We start from the raw sequence: 20,777 nt of genomic DNA, 5'->3' as shown, positions 1-20,777 counted from the left end.
CCCCCAATGGTTTCAACCCCTTACTGGAAAATATTGCTTCTCGGGAACTCAGTGGGGTATATAGTCTAACCATTAGAATCAAGTAGGTGTCAGATAGGCTAAATTAAGTGGGTGTATCTGAAATTATTCAAGGTCATATCTAAAAGAGAAGTTAGAGTTGTTTTTCACTTGAGAGAAGCAGGGCTATTTCTTTCCCCAGTAGAATTCAGAGACTATCCTTACTGAGAAGGAAGCTATTTTTCAAAATTGGATCACACACAAAAAAACACTAAATAAGCTTTTGACATTTTTTATACTACTTCTTATTTGTACTCAGCTTACTTTTCTAGTGGTCAGTCATAAGATTTCTTACCCTTTGTACAATGCTACCAGCACATCCAGCAATTCTCAGGCAAAGGCATATAGAATCTGAAAGAAACTTCCTCTACAGGAATAGCATCCTTGTAGCCAAACAGTGCCTTTAAATATTTTTAGAACTGTAACCCTTTTCTTCCTGTTTTTAAAGAAAATGAGTATAGGGGTGCCTGAGTGACGCAGTCAGATGAGTGTCCGACTCTTGATTTCAACTCAGGTCATGATCCCAGGGTTGTTGGGATGGATCCCTGCGTTGGGCTCCTGGCTGAGTGTGGAGCCTGCTTCAGATCTCTCTCTCTCTCTCTCTCTCTCTCTCTCTCTCTCTCTCTCTCTCTCTGTCCTTCTCCCCTGTTCATTAACTCTCTCTCTCTCTCTCTCTCTCTATAAGTTAAAACAAAAAAACCGAATACATAAATTTATAAAAGAAAATGCTTTTATGTGTTCTTTCATTCAATCTTCTTAAAGATACTGTGACATGTTTAGAGAAGTTTTGTTATTATTTTAGGTGAATAAGATGAAGCCCAGGGAGGTTAATAGAAAGAAGTCCAGTTAGCCTGCATCAATGACATTAACCTCCTACCATACCTCAAAGACCCTCTTTCACTTCTGATAGACTTTCAGGCTGCCTTTGTTTCTTTTTCTTTTGTTTGTTCTTTTTGTATTCTAAATTTACCTAAATCTAACCATTTTCCCCTAAGGTAATATTCTCACCCGTAGGACTGCCCAAGATCCTTTGTAGCTTTGCTGCGCCTGAAATCTCACAAAATGAATCCATCAGCTCCCAGGGCAAGAAAATACTTACCTTATGTGCATGCTAGAATTTGATGTGTCCAAAATTTCATGTCAATTATTTTGATTTGCCTTTGAAAGTTTTCTGGAGACTTCTGTTGACCAAATATTGTGTGTTTTTTTGCTACCTGTATAAATACAGAACGTAGCAGTGGCACCAGGTTCAGCTGACAGGGTTGCTAACGGAGATGGAATGCCTGGAGATGAAGAAGTTGAAAACAAGGAAGAGGAGGATAAAGCTGGCGTTGTGAAGTTTGGATGGGTGAAAGGTGTGCTGGTGAGAAAGCTCCTATGTTTCCAAATGAAATCTGTTTGTTCCGTGTCCTAGTGGACTAAATGTTAGCAAATCCTGGACAACAGAGTTACAGACATGGCTGGGTTTTGCCCCACTATCACGTCTCATATCCCTTTCAATGCTCCTTTGGCCCACAGGTAAGATGCATGCTGAATATCTGGGGTGTCATGCTCTTCATTCGCCTGTCTTGGATTGTTGGAGAAGCTGGAATCGGTAAGCATGTTTCCCCATGCCCCGTATACCATTTTCAGTGTCAGTTATAAGCTCAATAAGCAACTTGTTTTCACCATTAATGCTGAATGTGAGATGGAGGTCACAGAAATAATCTGCACTCGAGCTCTTTTACTTTGCCTCTTTGACCATGTTTGTCAGAGAGGAAAGTGTAGCGTTAACTTCTGGGAGACTGGAATTTTCCAGTTTACCAACCAGATAAATGCTCAATTTAATATTTCTATTTGTTCTTAAAGTTTTAGGTGTACAGATCTGTAGGGACACATATATTTTAAACAGTACTATTCATAGTTTGGGACATACTGACATTTGTGCATCCCCCTTATGCTTATTGGCAAAATTTCACTCAACAAGAACAGCTTGTGGGAAAAGTGGGAACAATGTGACCTGACTAATAGAAATGCTGAATTGTTGAACATTTGCCAAAGAAAATAATTGTGTTACTTTCAGGTACCAGTGGTAAGAAAACAAAGATTAATAAAATATGCCAGACAGAGGCTTAAACGTGATAGATGAAATGATTGAGATAACATGTGTAACTACTACTAATTTTTCTTTTTTTTTAATTTTTAAAATGTTTTTATATATTTTTGAGAGAGAGAGAGAGGGAGAGGGAGATAGAGGCAGAGAGAGAGGGAAACACAGAATCTGAAGCAGGCTCCAGGCTCTGGGCTGTCAGCACAGAGCCCAACGTGGGGCTCAAACTCATGAACTCAAGATCATGACCTGAGCTGAAGTCAGACGCTTAACCGACTGAGCCACCCAGGTGCCCCTACTACTAATTTTTCTAATGGAAAATGCATGATGTTGAGATTATTTTGAGTGATTCTTTGACATTTTTGAAGATTATATTTTACTTAAAACATGATTTCCTGTGGCAAATCTTTTTTTTAAATCAAGAGTATATAGATATAATTTATATGAAAAATTTCCTTGAATTTTATCAAAGTTCCTGATTTAATGTGATAAAAATTAGTGACGTTCTACTTTATGTATGGAAAATGTATTACAAATCCATTTTTGGAGAAGACCTATAAATCATTAGTGTCAAGAACATAGAGATTCAGATGTGTTTTTAGATACTACTCCAGAACGTATCCCAATTCACATTCAAAGTTACTCAGTCATTATTTATCACCTTTGCTCCTCAAGGCAGACTGGAAGACTAACTCGCAAAAAGAAAGGGCTGAGCTGTAAATTGAAACACTGGAACCAGTTCCCATAGTTTTTCCATGTTTCATGTTTGGCAAGTGCTGGGTTCCTGACAAAGGGCTGCTTGCCAGCTTTATGATGCATATCAAATGAATGCTTATAGCCGCAGGGTCCAAAATAAGTAGATGCTGTTCCATGGAAAATCTGCATCTTAATATTGCCAAGTGTTTGCCCCAGGGTTTCATGCAAAATTAGTTTTTTAAGGGCAGTTTAGTAACTTATTGAGATCATCAAGCAGCATTACTTTGTTTGGAGGTGTGAGTGTAGCCAAGGGCAAGAGTAATTCTTTCTAACGCAACTTATTTAACATCCATGTGTTAAGCGATAACCTGAACCTTAATCAGATCTTACATTACTCTTTACAGTCAATCCAGTTTCATGCTTACTGCAAAAGTGTAAAACATGAAGAACCCTATCTTCTGCTAAACTGTGTATTATACTTTCAGACATCAGTGTTGTTTTAATAAGGACCTTTCCTTTAAGTAGTCATATCCTACTTTAAATGGGTGTCTAGTGGGTTTTCCTTTGAATGAAGGTTTGTTTGTTGTTGTTGTTTTAGTTCTCAGAAAGTAGACTTTAGTGAGTCATAGAAACTTATTACCACCCTTACTCAGTTTTACTGGCCTTTGCTGTGAACTTAAAGCTAAATGAGTTGATTAAGTCACCTTCTGGGTCCCATTTAGATTCCCTTTATTGGGTAAGAAAAGAAGCAAATACAAGTAGTTTCTCCTTGATTTGGGATCGTTTAGGGAAGATCCTTTCAAGAGGAGACCCTAGGAACAAAGTCAGAAAGAAGCTGGAGCCAAGAGTAACAGTAGCTACAGCCCTTGGGTAACCATTCTAGGGCCAAGAGTTTTGGCTGTCTTTTCCCCAAAAGCAAACGGTAGAATAAGCCCAAAATGTCATAAAATTGTTCTCTGTCTAGGGGACTTAGGCTGGGGCAAGATGGTTTCTAATAAATTTAAACATTAGGCATGGAAGAAGGGAGTGAAAGAGGTATGAACTAAAGCAAGTCATTCCATGAGTTTCATTTTCTCATCTGAAAATTAAGGACCTGGATTCGCTGTTTCCCAATCAATTCTTTGAAGATAAAGCTAAATAACTGTGCTGTCTAGACAGACACAACTTGAGATAGGCTAGGGTAGTGCGATAGTCTTCAGACTGTGGGGTGCATAGGAATTACCTGGGAAGTTAGGTTCCAAAACCACAGAATCCTGGGATTCACTTTGAAAGATTCCAACTTAGTATGTCTGGGCATTTTTTTTTATATGACATTTATTGCCAAATTGGTTTCCATATAACACCCAGTGCTCATCCCAACAGGTCTGGGCATTTTTAATAAACACTTAAGTATTTCCTGAAATAGGTGGTTTAAGGACCACACTTTGAGAAAACTATGAACTGAACGTTCTCTAACCTGCCTTTTACCCTGGGATTTTTTTGTTTGATTGTGAGAGAAATGCAAATATGTTGCTGTTTAAGTGTATAAAACTTTGTTCTAGGATTTCAAATGGTTTACAGAAATATATACAGTGCAAAAGAATAAATAAGAATTGTTGGGAAAATAGAAGCAAAGGGAAAATAAGGGTATGAAAATAATAGTCAAAGTAGGTTTCATGTCCTGAAATACAAACTATTTAGTTCTGTACAGTTGCTGGGGTGAGCTAAACATTTGATATCAAATGTCTTCAAAACAAAAGCAAAAGCAAAATCGTGTGCAGAAGAAGAAATTACTTGTAGAGGTGCAAAGAACAGGCCACATGGTGATGTAGAGGTAATATATACCAAAGGATCCCTGCAATAGATTCAAAGAATTTAGTGCAACTATTTCTTGCAAATCCAAGCTTTAAGAGTCTGTAGGGGCCAAAGCCATATGGTCCAAGTATTGTATCTCATGCCTATAGTTAGCCTCCTCCTACTGTACTTCAAACTGTAAAATAGCCTGGAGACTTCTTTTAGAGCCAGGATACAGCTGGGACCATCAAGAGAGGCAACCTCCAATACCTTGTTTCCATTTATGTCTGTCCTTCATTTCCTTCCACTTCCCCTTTTCCCAGGGCATGGCCAGAGAGATCACAGCCTTTCTCAGATGACTACTGTTCTGATTATCCCTGGAACAAGACAGCTTGCTAACAACAATTATGAAGCATCCATTTTATGTAGGGGAGCATATGTAGGCAAGAGCATTCTCACTAGAACCAGGGTGATTTCAGTGCCTGTGACCCTAAACTTCTTTATTAACAGTGGCAAGAGGCAACCTAACAAGAGAATAACAATCAGAAATTTATTAACATGTGCATCATGTGTCCACATGAGAAGACTCAGCAATGAGTAACTCAACAGAGTGGTTAGAACTTGGGCTTGCATAGCATCTTTTTAAAAATACTTTTTAAATGTTTATTTATTTTTGAGAGAGAGACGGAGACAGAGACAGTGTGAGTGGGGGCTGAGGGAGTGGTGGTGCAGAGAGTGAGGGAAACACAGAATCCAAAGCAGGTTCCAGGCCCTGAGCAGTCCACACAGAGCCCAACATGGGGTTCCAACTCACAAACCATGAGATCATGACCTGAGCTGAAGTCGGACGCTTAACCGACCGAACCACCCTGGGGCCCCTGGCTTACATAACATCTTAAGAAAGAACAATGTATTCTTAGAGAAGTGACAAGACAAAGGAAAAGGACTGAGTTTCTAGGATGGCAGATTGTGGGAAGGCAGATACATGAGGGAACTCATGGAAATTAAGTCAAGGCTGTTATGTAGGTTCTTCTGGCACTACTCCAGCCAGTAAGGGTCTAGAATTACCTCTGATGATTAACTTCTGTCCTTCCTGGTATAGAGGAAAGTAGAGACACCTTTACAAATTTATGCCTTGTTTTAAGACAAATATGGGAAGGTAGCTGATTTTTTTCTGTCGCCGTTAGCTAAAAATATACTTTATGCAAAAGTGGTACATTTGGAGATAGCATATTCTGCTACCCTTCAGTGTCCTCTTGACTGTGTGCTTCCTGAAGCTGAAAGCAGCCTTGCCTTTCTCTGAATTCTGGTTTATCACTTTCTCCCTCTTATAATCATTGACCTTCTGCACCATAAGATCCTTGAGGGCAGCTTTTTTCATTTCATTTTATTTGTTCCTTGCATTTCTCATTCTACTTGACCCATAGTTGGATACATAGTGGGCTTTCAGTAAGCAACAGCTATTATAACTATCGTGGACACAATCAAAAAGCAGTGCCACTGATCGTGTACTGTGTTCTATGTGCTCTGCTAGCCACTTTTACACATGTATTCTTTCTAATCTCATTGCCATTTTTGGCTCAGAAAGTAAGTAACTTGCCAGAGGTCACAAAGCCAATAAGTGAACATAGTTCAGTTTGATTCTTTCCACTTTACTTATCTGCCAGATAAACAATTTGTTACATTGGATATAATTTTCCACTCCTACACAACCAAATGTACATAAAAAGAGAGTTATCTGGAAGGGTGAACATTTCCTGTCTAGTTATAAAGGCAGCTTGGAATCATATTGACCAATTATTATGTTTACAGGTATCTAGAACTGCACAAAAAATGGGGTTCCCACTACATTTTGACCAGCCACTGTTGTTCATTTGTGGGCAATTCTCACTGCACATTTTAGCTCTTCGGTTTCTAGGCTCTGTGCTACTACAGGCAGAAAACTTCAAAGCTGAGCACTTACTCTGGTGATTTCCAGGCCAATTTGTTAATTCAGATGTGGTTCTTTGTTGATTACCCTCCATTTGCTGGCTTTTATGTGAACGATCTGATGGATTGTTGCACTGTTTAATTGCCTTTATTTTTCCTCTCCCAACTGAGGTCTTGGTGTGATTATCATCGGCTTAGCCGTGACAGTGACTGGTATCACTGGTTTATCCACCTCTGCTATTGCCACAAATGGATATGTCAGAGGAGGTAATTAAACTTGTGACCCGCACGCTCATTTGTAAGGTAAAGGCAACAAAGACTCAGATAGTTCACCACTGACCTTTCTGGAGTGTTTTCAAAGGTAATCCAAGTTGGCTTCTTTTTTTTTCTCCTTCAGGCAAGAGAGATGCGAGAAAAATGAGGAAGGATTTAACCTTTGTCAAACCCCCAACTTTCTCATTCAGGTTCCTCTCAAGCAAGAGAGAAGGTCAGATGTCATGTTTTCTCTTTTCACAGCCAGGGTAGTTTCTCTCCCAGGACACCAGCAGAAGTCAACTTTTCCTTTCCAGGGCCGCATTTCAGATTGTGTTTACTTTTGGAAACCATCCTCCATCGTAATGAGCAGGCCGCCGACTTGATCTTTATGCCAGGCCAACCAGGTTCTCCTGAGCACAAAGGAACTCCACTGGGGCCCAGGCATGGAGAGGAAAACTTAAATTCAAGGCAGTATATAGTTTGCAACAACAGGGAATCCAAGTCAGAAAAGTAAAATGTAATATCTTCTATCTCTCATTGCTAACAGGTCTTGGAGTTCTCATAATTCTTCTTTCCACCATGGTAACTTCTATTACTGGGTTGTCAACTTCTGCAATAGCAACTAACGGGTTTGTTCGTGGAGGTAACATTTCTAAGATATCTAATGCCCTCATCACTTGCTACGGGTAGGCAAAATTTTCATATACTCCTTTTTGACTGGAACAAGCAAGTAGCCCAATGCTCTTGATGCCTGGTGGACTATACAAGTGACCTGGATGCAGAAGGAAACATAAGGTACTATGAGTGCAGTCCTGGTCTACGCTGGTCAGCGGTGGGATTGTCTCTAACGGATCTCTCTGGCGCATTGCAGCTCATGGTTTCCAGATGCTCAGAATTCTGTAGGTGAATGTTTTATTTTCCAGGCGAGGCTGCATACCTCTTGCCGGTGTCTCTTGGGAAAGGATTCCTGGATGTGGCTTTAATTTAAAGTTTAGTACATTTCAGGTGCTTCCTAGATCTTCATGGAATGGGATCTTTTAGAACATTTCAGGTTTTTCGTGGGGAGACTGATCCTTCTTTGACAATTCAGACTGCTGCCTCTGGACGTGCTGGAGCCAAACACATTTCTTGGGGGATTTTGCAGGTCTTGGAGTCATCATCATTGGCCTGAGTGTGGTAGTGACGACACTCACAGGTATTTCTATGTCTGCCATTTGCACAAATGGAGTAGTAAGAGGAGGTAAGCCAATTCATTTGCTTATGACGACAAGCTTTGGTTACAGAGTAATGTCCAGAGTCGGTTTAATGCTGGAAGTAAAATCTGCATCTAAATAATTAGTCCCCAAAGCCTTAAAACAAAGTGAGCTAACCCAAATTTGAACATCAAGGCAAAATTCTCTCAACTAAAATTAAGAGACCGCTAGATGTTTTCTTTGACCTATTTCCTGTGATTAAACATGTTTACAGAGAGTGACCAGGTGTCTAGAAAGAAGGCATAGATAATTACAGTAAAATACATGGTTGCTTTGTACCTTGGATGAGCCCTGCTGGCTCTCTGCCAGGCCCACTCAGCACCCCGGCTGACACTTCCCGCTTAGTTAGCCCTCAGATTTCACCCCAATGCTATACTTCTAGGGGCTAACAGGCCTGAAAACATCCTTAAGAAGAAAATAGAAACCAACAAACATAACAAAGAGTTACTTTTAAATCATCCAGGAATATGCAAACTAAGGCAGAAAATGAAGAGGGTGAGGTTTGTCATTGCTGTTCTAATTCCTGCCTTCCCCCTCCCATTCTGTTTGACTCCTGGGGCCTCAGCTTGGGTAGCTTATCTAGGTGCCCCTTCCCAGGGCCTTCTAAGAGCCTTCTCCTCTGACAAATACACCTGCTCTCAGAGCTTCCCCTGCTAGTCTCTCACTTTGACCAAGCCTAAGTGACTGGCTAGCTAATTTATCTAATGTAATCTGGACAAAGGAAATAATGGCAGTTTGCTCCACCCAGATAATTGGTTACATTTTTGAAGAGAGCTTTGACCCTTTAATCCAAAGGAGTTACTACAGTGGAGGAAATTCCTTTTCCGCAAAAGATAGTTGTGTTTTGTTTTGAGATATGTCTGTTCGGTGTCATTCCCTTCCCAGTTCTGTCCACTCTAAGACTAGCTCACTGTAGAAAGCCATTAATTTACTATGGTTCGTGATAACACCTAGCTATCTAGGCCTCTCAATACCTCGTCTTTTTTACCTGCTCTCAGTACACTCTAGAAGCTAACCAGTCCAGCTCAGGCTTCCCTGTGCACATGGGTACATGGCCATATATAGAACTACCTTATTCAAGGTCCAGAGGAGAAACAGTTGTTCCAAACCCTCTCTATCTTTCTTCCCATTGGCCACCCATACACATGTGGGTATTTGGCAATAATCATGCCTTCTTGAGCTAAAAGCGTAGAGAACCAATTCTGATTTATAGAGTAGATAATACATAGCACTATACAAATACTTTTTTTATGCAGCAAATATATACCAGAAAATTATACCAGAAAGGAAGTTAGAATAGCAATGATATACATCTCCTACATCATTTTCTGCCTAGGGCTGCCTGTTCCTGGACATTCCAAATACAAAGTTTTTTTCATTGGTTACATCATTGATTTGAACTCACCAATGAATTAAAAAAATTTTTTTTATTACATTTATTTATCTTTGAGAGACAGAGAGAGATAGAGCATGAGCAGGGGAGGGGCAGAGAGAGAGAGGGAGACACAGAATCCGAAGCAGGCTCCAGGCTCTGAGCTGTCAGCACAGAGCCCAATGCAGGACTTGAACTCACAAACCGTGAGATCATGACCTGAACTGAAGTCGGATGCTTAACCAACTGAGCCACCTAGGCACCCCAAACCAATGAATTTTTTTTAAAGGCAAAGCATTTTGTTTTGGTAAAGTTTGCTGTATTATTTGTAAACTTTGTATACAATTAGGTTTCGATAAATCAGAATTTACTAAGTAAGCATAGTTCTGCTAAATTCTATTACAGTTCTCAGAGTACAAGAAAAGGCTAAGTTATTCATTAAAGTGATACAAGATTCCTAAAATTATTAGGAAGTTACGATATTTTCATTAGAATAAAAATTATTCAAAATTATTTGGTCATATAAACTAAATCCCTTAGCAGTTCCTCAAAGTAAAACATGTTCATTTTTTTGTTTTAGGTGGGGCCTACTATCTTATTTCCAGAAGCTTAGGGCCCGAGTTCGGTGGGTCTATAGGCTTGATCTTTGCTTTTGCCAATGCAGTGGCTGTTGCTATGTATGTGGTGGGATTTGCTGAAACAGTGGTAGATCTTCTTAAGGTAATTAAAAGTTTTTCTTTTTTTCAGCCAAGTAAGATAATTCAGTTTAATTTGCCTTTTCAGGGCACTAGGGGTTATCGCCATGGCAAGATGAGAGGAAATACATTTATTCTGTAGAATGTGGAAGTTGGATATAGTGGAAGGAGCTCTGGGCTTGGCATCAGAACTGGCTTGGAATCCCGACTCTCAGATTTATCAGCTGAGAGGATTCTGGGCCAGTCCCTCTATTGTTCTGAACCCTTTTTCTCAAATCTGTCATATGAGCTAATAATACTGTTCTATGTATTTAATAGAAATGCAGTACAGAACAAATGAAATACTGTGTAAAATATGAAACAAAAGATAAATGATGAACATTATTTTCAGTAGCAATATTATTATTATGGTTATAGATTTCCAAAAGGGAAAGAAAGTTCAAACATTCGAATAACTCACTGCAGGAAATTAAGCATTTCCTAGTTTAGGTGCTCCATCTAGACGGTATGTATGTGACCATGTTAATTAGCTGGTATGTGAACTAACTTCTAGTCCTCCTTTTTTGGAAGTAATAGCATTCACTGAATCCAATTCATAGCAGGACCTTTATTTGAAAATTAAATGAATAAATGAGTGAATTATATAGTTCATAAGGTACATGATCTTCAAGACATGCATTATCTGGTTTCTGTAGTTTAATTGAATGACACTTACTTTCCAATATTCACATTGGAAACCACTCATTTTTATTTCTCTAAGATTCCCCTTGACACACAAAAATAACTAGTCATTCTTCTGAAAGAAAACATTGTATTTATAAGGGCACATACTTACCTTAGTGCTACAATAGCTTTAAAATCTGTGAGTAGAATGACCATCTAGAACTTCCAAACTTGGCTAACAATGGCCTATTATTATAGGACAAAATAATGTTCATCTCAGATTTAGGAGCACTTCATTTTTCTATTATCCTATAGGGCCCCAGACATGAGTGCACAGTGTCTCTTCTATAATAAGACGTACAGGCCAAAAAAGCTCCATCTCTAACCATTTTAATGACTTCTGTTGTTGTTCCAGGAGAGCAATTCAATGATGGTGGATCCAACCAATGACATCCGGATAATAGGCTCCATCACAGTGGTGATTCTTTTAGGAATTTCAGTAGCTGGAATGGAATGGGAAGCAAAGGTGATTTTCTCAAAATGGTGCTATCACCCACTGCTGCTCAGGTCTTGGCCAAATTGCAGGAATAGAACAAACCCTGTATTCTAAAAGAATTGCTATTATTACTTGCTATGGCAAAAGTTGTGGGTTAGCAATGGGAAGAGCACCAAGCCCTCAGAGCACGAGGTCCAGGCAGTCACGACTCCGCTCATGTGTCACCTGATTGGTCTGGGCTTTGTTCTTTATGCTGTCACCATGTGACATACACACCAACATTGCTGCCATTTTCACACACAGACCCTTTATGATCATAGCAGTGGTACATGCTGGAAACTGGGTCTCCTAGTCACACCCCTGGTAGCCCATTTCAAGCTGGCTATGGTGCTGAAGCCCAAAGGAAATGGCAAATGCAATGGGAGAAGGTAATAGAGGCAGGAGCTATCATTCTCCTATGAGACACAGTAATACAGGAGCAAATTTGGGGGCATCATAAGGCCCTGGAACTAGAGAATATCTGGATTTAACTAATAGTAATACAGTTAGTAAATTTCTGCATGTCAGGAGCATGTATTTTTCCTGATTTATAACTCTACAGTGACTGATATAATTGCAACTGGTCTTAAGTGCCTGGAGATGCAGTGCTTAGACCTCAAGAGGTCACCAGAGATACAAAGGGGGCCAAAGTCACCCACCTACATAAGGCAATGGGAAACATTCCCATATGGCATTTATTTGTGGATTATACATGCACACATCAAAGAAAAATTAATTAAGTGTTTATTATATTCTGGGCTTATTATATGCTGGGCATTTTGCTAGGCTAGGATATTCTGTAGTGACCAAAACAGGCACAATCCTGGCCCTAGTTGAGCATATGGTCTGTGGGAATAGGAGTAATGATCAAGTAGATAAACGAGTAAATATAAAAAGGTAAGTTGTGAAAGTGCTGTAAAGGAACTGAACAGGGCACTGAGATACAAAATAAGGGGAATCTACTTACAATGACTTTATTCCCTCAGGGACGCAATGTAGTTTCATGTCAGTAGAGGGTAGATTTAAAGTGCTAGCTCTGTTGTCAGAGCACCTGAATTTGAACTTGGTTTACATCTGTGTGACTTTTAGAAAGTTGCCTAAATTCTCTGTGCCTCAGTTTCTTTATCTTTAAAATGATGATAATAAGGTTGCCTACTTCATACAGTTATTGGTGGTATTATCTATCTGAAAGAATACCGGTAAAATTAAATGTCTCTGTTGTTGTAAGCCCTCAGTGAATGATAGCTGTTATTATTTAGATTCAGTGGTCAATAAAGTCCTCTCTGAAGAGGTAACTAAGACTTCAAGGATGAGAAGAAGGAAATAGTTATGCAAAGAGTTCCCTGCAGAGGGAGGAGCATATGGGAATGCCAAGCCAAAAGACTCTTGAAATGTCAGCAGGAGGCGAGGGGGGGATAAAGAAAGACAATTTGATTGGTCAACCTTGCAAACTGCTTGTGCTGAGCACACACTGGTGGCCCAAAATCAGATGCATGAGGCATCACAGGAGCTCTATGAATCATCATGTTCTCATACTCCTGTTGCATTTAGCACTGGGAAAGGGAAGAAAGAATCCATAGGCAGTCTGTCTAGAAAAGAAATAAGCTCTATCAGCGATAAAACTTTGGACTCCATTTATGTTCCTGAGGACACTGCAGCAAGTTACCACCTAGTACTTGGAATATTTTTGAAATGTCACCTTCAAGTGCACAAGCAGATGTGCCCACTGAAAATGTTAACAGCTACACTCAGGTCAGATGTAGTGTATCCTACAAGGATACACTATTGCCTATTGGATAGTAGTTTTAATCAGAATAACCAGGTAGAATCTTTCTTCAGTGGACATTACTTTTACAATTAGGTGAAGAGTTGTTAAATGAATCTAAGTTGGCCTCCTTTTTCTTTGTCATTCCAGGCTCAAGTGATACTTCTGGTCATTCTTCTCATTGCTATTGCAAACTTCTTTATTGGAACCGTCATTCCATCCAACAATGAGAAGAAGTCCAGAGGTTTCTTTAACTACCAAGGTACGTGTGACAAATTAGTTGCTTTGCAATCAGTGGTTCTCCCCTGTCCACCTCCATCACCATCCCTGTGTCCCCCACTTCAGCCATTAGAATCCCAGTGCAATCCAGGGAAGAGCCTGTGCAATCCCAGTGCAATCCCAGCCAGTGCAATCCAGGGAAGAGCCTGGGGTTGGTTTCAGGAAATTCACAGTGAGTCTCAACTCTGCTACTTCGCAGCTAGACCAGTCACCTAACATGTTTGGGTCTCAAATTTCCCTGACCAAGAGTGGGTGATAACAATAACTTCCTGAAGAGATTTTTGAGAAGTAAATAAGGTAATGGATGCAAAAGTTTCTTGAAAACCTTCAAGTGTAGGACAAATTGTTGTTGCTATCAAATAGTAGTAGAGTTGTATAAGCAAGGAAAGAGAACATAGGTCAGGCAATTTGCTCAACCATTAAGAGTACTAAAGTCCAACATAGTCCTTTTCCTGCTAGACTTAAAAAATATATATTTTATTGTGTTTAAAATTTTTTAATGTTTATTTTTGAGAGAGAGAGAGAGAGAGAGAGAGAGAGAGAGAGGGAGAGAGACAGACAGAGACAGAGACAGAGCATAAGTGGGGCAGGGGCAGAGAGTGACGGAGAGAGAATCCAAAGCAGACTCTGGGCACTGAGATGTCAGCACAGAGCCCAATGCAGGGCTTGTCCTCAGAGACTGTGAGATCATGGCCTGAGCCAATGTCAGACGCCCGACGGACTGAGCCACCCAGGTGCCTCATAAGACTTTATTCTCAAGGAATCTCTATGCCCAACATGGGGCTTGTACTCACAACCCTGAGATCAAGAGTCTCTTGTTCCATGGACGGAGCCACCTAGGTGCCCCCTTCTAAACTTCTTTGTACCTTGCTTATCTCTATGATTATCTAGTGTTATCTAGTTAAGCATCACTGTCAGGTTTTCAAGCATAAAAGATTGTAGGAGCTGGTGTATCATCCTGAGGGAATCATACTGAGCATGAAATTCTACTCCACCTATGTACACCTTCCTAGCTGTCCATTCTAGCTTACTCAAGAATCCACTGCTGAGATTTAAAAAAATATTTCTCTTCATTATTTATTATTAGTATTTGTTTCCTTTAGGTATCCCATCACCCCTTTCTACCTGTTTCTTTTTCTTTGTAAAGTTTCTTCTTTGCTTTGTATGTTAATGTCCTTTTTCCTTTCTATCCCTTTCCCTCCTTCTAGCTCCTGCTATATATTTTCTGAGTCCTTCTAGCTCCTGTTGCATTGTTTCTGATGACTCAAATTCTCTTTCCTTGTTTTTGCATCAGGCCAGATTCTTTTGTTTGCATTTTTCTCCCTTCCTTTTTCTGTTTTTCTTCTGCATTGTTTGCTTCTAATTTAAATAATTTGCTGAGACCTCATGGAATAGTACTGTTTTATGACCAAGGCTCTTCACTATATTAAACTTCTGTATATGAGAATTTGCTATAAGAATTTAAGATCTAATATCTGGGAGCAGGGAATGGGGAGGGTAAACATAAGTAGAAAAATCATAAGATAGTTTCACCCACAGGGCTTTCCTACAATTAAAAAAAGGCATAGAAAATCTGTGTGTTGATTAGAGTATTTATGCATGGAAGAAAGTAGCTGTGTGTGTATAGGGCAGTACACGTGTGTGGTATATTTGCAAATATGCCAGTATAGCCATGAGAAACATTCTCCATTTCCCCCTTTTTCAATCTATAAAGATTCAAAAAGTCAGGAGGCCTGGGTCTCTGTTGGCTCAAAAGTTTTTCAGAGCTCTTCTAGAAATCTACAACCTTGACTCTCGGCAAACATGAGTATGAGGTTTGTCAGGAGTACACCAATCTCTTCAAGTTCCTTCCATTTAAAATATAGGGAAACATTTACACAAGACATTGATAGAAACTAAAGGAAACCAATCTCATACTCTGTAAAGAAAGTCTACATGATAATTTTCTCTTTACTTGCGTTACAGCATCAATATTTGCGGAAAACTTTGGGCCAAGCTTCACAAAAGGTGAAGGCTTCTTCTCTGTCTTTGCCATTTTTTTCCCTGCAGCTACTGGGATTCTTGCTGGTGCCAATATCTCAGGAGATTTGGAGGTATGTTGTTTCCTCTGCTTTTGTGGTCCTGGGAAGTGGTGGTGACATAGGTGAGCAGCATGAGCTATAGAGGTCAACAGTGACCATAGTTCTCTACAAATTTTAAAACTAAAATTTCTGTATGCGTCCCAGTTACTTAAAACTTCTCTCTTTTAATGCCAACATTTAATGCCAGACCACCCTATTTCAGATATTCCTTCCACAACTCTTATTCAGTGACATTAGAAGGATAGAGTATATTGATAGTATATAACATTTCCAAGAAAATGAATATAGCTCAGTGAAAATAAATCAGAACCCGCCTTTCTCTTTTAAACACATAATGAACAAGAACACATAACATTTGGGGGGAAAAAACCCACCCCCACCCCCACCAAATCACTTTATTAGTGAATATTTATTTATTGAATTCAGATATATATATCTGAATATATATACATATATGAATATACATATACATATACATATACATATGAATATACACATGAATATATATGCATATATTCATTCAATCAGTATTTATTTAGCACTCCATTCATAGTATTTCATGTCAAGTACCATAAAGAGCATTATGTTAGATTATTGGTTTGCATGTTTTATAAAATACTGATAGCAGTGACCTAAACAAGAAAGAAGTTTATTTTTCTACTGGATAAAAATCTTAGCTCATAGGTCATGCAGTAGAATAACAAAAATCTTCTCCAAAAGGTAGCTCAGAATCCCAGATGACCTCTCTTGTTTTAACATTCCTTTGGGGTTGGTTTGCCCTCACCGGCAATGTCCAAGATGACTGGTCACTTTCAAGATCATGTTCCAGCCCATAAGAAGAGGATTAAGGAAGTAGAGGGCAAGAAATCCTGGCCCTTGCATGTATTACTTCTGCGGACATTCCATTGGCCAGAATTTAGTCTCTATGACCTTACCTAGTTGCAAAGAAGGCTAGGAAATGTAGTCTCTAGCTGGGCAGCCATGTACTTTGAATTTTAGGGAGTTCTAGTATTAAAAGGAGGAAGATAAGAATGGATGTCAGGGGATAGTAAACAGTCTCTACCATTAACAAAAAAGAAGACACAGGTTTTAACTCATACATTTATAATCAACTTTGGAAGACAAGAAATATTTGCAAGAGCTGTCAAGAGATATATACAAATGAAAACCACATGTACTGTCTAAATAAATTGTGAAATAAACATAGTAAACAAATAATTGTTAAGTCTGGGATGATTTCCTTAAGGGTGTAACTTTTCAGGGTGAACTTAGAGCAAAAGCTAAATAGTGACTGTTGGTGAGAAAATGTACAGGTATTCCAGGTAGAGAAGAAAAAGGACAGTCGTCCCTCACAGTTTAACTGGAGAAGCCCTGATGAGGCTGGATGACCTTATAGTGCAAAAGGAAATAGCTGTTGGTAGGACCTAAGCAAGAGGTGCTTAACTCTGTCAGAGTGGGGACCTTACCTTTGGTTATATTCATTGCTGCATCCTCAGAGCTAGTAAAGTTTCAATACATATTTGTTGAGTGAATGAATAAGAGCATTTAGATTTGTCATATTAGGGACCACAGTGTCATGGTCAATTCTTGAGCTGAGATATGGCATAAAATAAATTAGGCAGAGGCTCAGAAAATTAAGTAACTTGTTCAAAATGATTCAAATAGTAAGTATGTCTGCTTAATGAAATTTAGCTGTGGATGTTGAGCTTCCAGTTTCTCAGATTTAGAAAAGTATCAGAGGTCACTAATGTAAAATTCTGCAGACTATAAGCACATATGTTTTTTTAAGTTTATTTATTTTGATATAAAGAGAAAACACAAGCAGGGGAAGGGCAGAGAGAGAGGGAGAGAGAGAATCCCCCACTTTTGGTGCAGAGCCCAAGGCAGGCATTGAACTTGCAAACTGGGAAATCATAACCTGAGCCAAAATCAAGAGTTGGATGCTTAACCGTTGTGCCACCCAGGCACCCCTGTAAGCACACATTATTTATTTATTTTTTAAAAATTTACATCCAAGGTAGTTAGCATATAGTGCAACAATGATTTCAGGAGTAGATTCCTTAATGCCCCTTACCCATTTAGCCCATGCCCTCTCCCAAAACCCCTCCAGTAACCCTTTGTTTGTTCTCTATATATCTCTTATGTTTTGTCCCCGCCCTGTTTTTATATTATTTTTGCTTCCTTTACCTTATGTTCATCTGTTTTTGCATCTTAAAGTCCTCATACGAGTGAAGTCATATGATAGTTGTCTTTCTCTGACTAATTTCACTTAGCATAATACCCTCTAGTGCCATCCACGTAGTTGCAAATGGCAAGATTTCATTCTTTTTGATTGCTGAGTAATACTCTATTGTGTGTGTATGTATGTATATATATATATATATATATATATATATATATATATATATATACACACACCACATCTTCTTTATCCATTCATCCATTGATGGACATTTGGGCTCTTTCCACACTTTGGCTATTGTTGACAGTGCTGCTATAAACATTGGATTGCATATGCCCCTTTGAAACAGCATACCTGTATCCCTTGGATAAATACCTATTTGCTGGGTCATAGGGTAGTTCTATTTTTATTTTTTTTTCAATATATGAAATTTATTGTCAAATTGGTTTCCATACAACACCCAGTGCTCATCCCAAAAGGTGCCCTCCTCAATACCCATCACCCACCCTCCCCGCCCTCCCACCCCCCATCAACCTTCAGTTTGTTCTCAGATTTTGAGTCTCTTATGCTTTGGCTCTCTCCCACTCTAACCTATTTTTTTTTCCTTCCCCTCCCCCATGAGTTTCTGTTAAGTTTCTCAGGATCCACATAAGAGTGAAAACATATGGTATCTATCTTTCTCTGTATGGCTTATTTCACTTAGCATAGAAGGGCCATATTTCATTCTTTCTCATTGCCACGTAGTACTCCATTGTGTATATAAACCACAATTTCTTTATCCATTCATAGGTTGATGGACATTTAGGCTCTTTCCATAATTTGGCTATTGTTGAGAGTGCTGCTATAAACATTGGGGTACAAGTGCCCCTGTGCATCAGTACTCCTACATCCCTTAGGTAAATTCCTAGCAGTGCTACTGCTGGGTCATAGGGTAAGTCTATTTTTTATTTTTTGAGGAACCTCCATACTGTTTGCCAGAGTGGCTGTACCAGTTTGCATTTCCACCAGCAGTGCAAAAGAGATCCTCTTTCTGCCAACATCTGTTGTTGCCTGAGTTGTTAATGTTAGCCATTCTGACAGGTGTGAGGTGGTATCTCATTGTGGTTTTGATTTGTATTTCCCTGATGATGAGTGATGTTTAGCATTTTTTCATGTGTCGTTTGGCCATCTAATGTCTTTGGAGAAGTGTCTGTTCATGTCTTTTGCCCATTTCTTCACTGGATTATTTGTTTTTTGGGTGTTGAGTTTAATAAATTCTCTACAGATTTTGGATACTAATCTATCTTTTCTGATTCATCATTTGCAAATATCTCCTCCCATTCTGCCTGTTGCCTTTTAGTTTTGCTGATTGTATCCTTCATTGCACAGAAGCTTTTTATTTTGATGAGGTCAAAATAGTGAACTATCAATAGTTCATTTTTGCTTTTGTTTCCCTTGCTTCTGGAGAAGCGTTGGGTATGAAGTTGCCGCGACCAGGTCAAAGAGGTTTTTGCCTGCTTTCTCCTCAAGGATTTTGATGGTTTCCTGTCTTATGTTTAGGTCTTTCATCCATTTTGAGTTTATTTTTGTGTGTGGTGTAAGAAAGTGGTCCAGGTTCATTTTTCTGCATGTCGCTGTCCAGTTTTCCCAGCATCACTTGCTGAAGAGACTGCCTTTATTCCATTGGATATTCTTTCCTGCTTTGTCAAAGATGAGTTGACCATACATTTGTGGGTCCATTACTGGGTTCCCTATTCTGTTCCATTGATCTGAGTGTCTGTTCTTGTGCCGGTACATACTGTCTTGATGATTACAGCTTTGTAGTATAGGTTGAAGTCCGGGATTGTGATGCCTCCAGGTTTGGTTTTCTTTTTCAAGATTGCTGTGGCAATCTTGGGGTCTTTTCTGGTTCCATACAAATTTTAGGATTGTTTGTTCTAACTCTATGAAGAATGCTGGTGTTATTTTGATAGGGATTGCATTGAATATGTGGATTGCTTTAGGTAGTATTGACATATTAACAATATTTGTTATTCCTATCCAGGAGCATGAAATCTTTTTCCATTTTTTTGTGTCTTCTTCAATTTCTTTCATAGTCTTTCTATAGTTTGCAGTGTATAAGTTTTTCACCCCTTTGGTTAGATTTATTCCTAGGTATTTTATGGTTTTTGGTGCAATTGTAAATGGGATCGACTCCTCGATTTCTCTTTCTGTTGCTTCATTGTTGGTGTATAGGAATTTTAACTGATTTCTGTGCATTGACTCTACATCCTTCAAATTGCTGAATTGATGGATCAGTTCTCACAATTCTATGGTGGCATCTTTAAGGTTTTCCATATAGAGTATCATGTCGTCTGTGAAGAGTGAAAGTTTGTCCTCCTCCTGGCCAAATTGGATGCCTTTTATTTCTTTGCATTGTCTGATTGCTGAGACTAAAACTTCCAATCCTATGTTGAATAACAGTGGTGAGAGTGGACATCCCTGTCTTGTTGCTGACCTTAGGGGGAAGGCTCTCAGTTTTTCCCCATTGAGAATGATATTAGCGGTGGTTCTTTCATATATGGCTTTAAAGATCTGGAGGTATGATCCTTCTGTCCCTACTTTCTTGAGGGTTTTTATCAATAAAGGATGCTGTTATTTTGTCAAATGCTATCTCTGCATCTGTTGAGAGGATCATGTGGTTCTTGTCCTTTCTTTTATTGATGTGATGAATCACATCAATTGTCTTGTGGATATTGAACCAGCCCTGCATCCCAGGTATGAATCCCACTTGGTTGTGGTGAGTAATTTTTCTAATGTGTTGTTGGATCTGGTTAACTGATATCTTGTTGAGGATTTTTGCATCCATGTTCATCAGGGAAATCTGTCTGTAGTTCACCTTTTCAACGGGGTCTTTGTCTGGTTTTGGAATCAAGGTAATACTGGTTTCATAGAAAGAGTTTGGAAGTTTTCCTTCCATCTGGCCCTGGACTCTTGTTTTTTGGCAGATTTTTGATTACTAATTTGATTTCCTTACTGGTTATGGGTCTGTTCAAATTTTCTATTTGTTTCTGTTTCAGTTTTGGTAGCGTATATGTTTCTAGGAATTTGTCCATTTCTTCCAGATTGCCCATTTTATTGGCATATAATAGCTCATAATATTTTCTTATTGTTTTTATTTCTGCTGTGTTGGCT

The 20,777-nt window shown here is 39.1% G+C and overlaps 1 protein-coding gene across 4 annotated transcripts in view; it reads left to right on the top strand.

Annotated features, from left to right (window-relative positions):
* SLC12A1 (solute carrier family 12 member 1) overlaps positions 1 to 20,777 on the top strand; it is a 104,296-nt gene that overhangs the window by 13,051 nt on the left and 70,468 nt on the right. For 2 of the 4 annotated variants that reach the window (XM_043555482.1, XM_043555484.1), the window contains exons 3-9: positions 1,286 to 1,420; positions 1,576 to 1,651; positions 6,716 to 6,811; positions 10,005 to 10,144; positions 11,198 to 11,308; positions 13,233 to 13,344; positions 15,327 to 15,454. In XM_043555482.1, the coding sequence (XP_043411417.1) occupies positions 1,286 to 1,420; positions 1,576 to 1,651; positions 6,716 to 6,811; positions 10,005 to 10,144; positions 11,198 to 11,308; positions 13,233 to 13,344; positions 15,327 to 15,454 (798 nt within the window). Of the gene's footprint in view, positions 1 to 1,285; positions 1,421 to 1,575; positions 1,652 to 6,715; positions 6,812 to 7,346; positions 7,443 to 7,943; positions 8,040 to 10,004; positions 10,145 to 11,197; positions 11,309 to 13,232; positions 13,345 to 15,326; positions 15,455 to 20,777 lie in introns of all 4 variants that reach the window. The other 2 variants (XM_043555485.1, XM_043555483.1) reach the window with 2 other exon arrangements.

Source organism: Prionailurus bengalensis, chromosome B3, assembly GCF_016509475.1.
Source record: "Prionailurus bengalensis isolate Pbe53 chromosome B3, Fcat_Pben_1.1_paternal_pri, whole genome shotgun sequence".
Lineage (NCBI taxonomy): Eukaryota > Metazoa > Chordata > Mammalia > Carnivora > Felidae > Prionailurus > Prionailurus bengalensis.
This window is presented reverse-complemented; position numbering and strand designations above follow the sequence as displayed.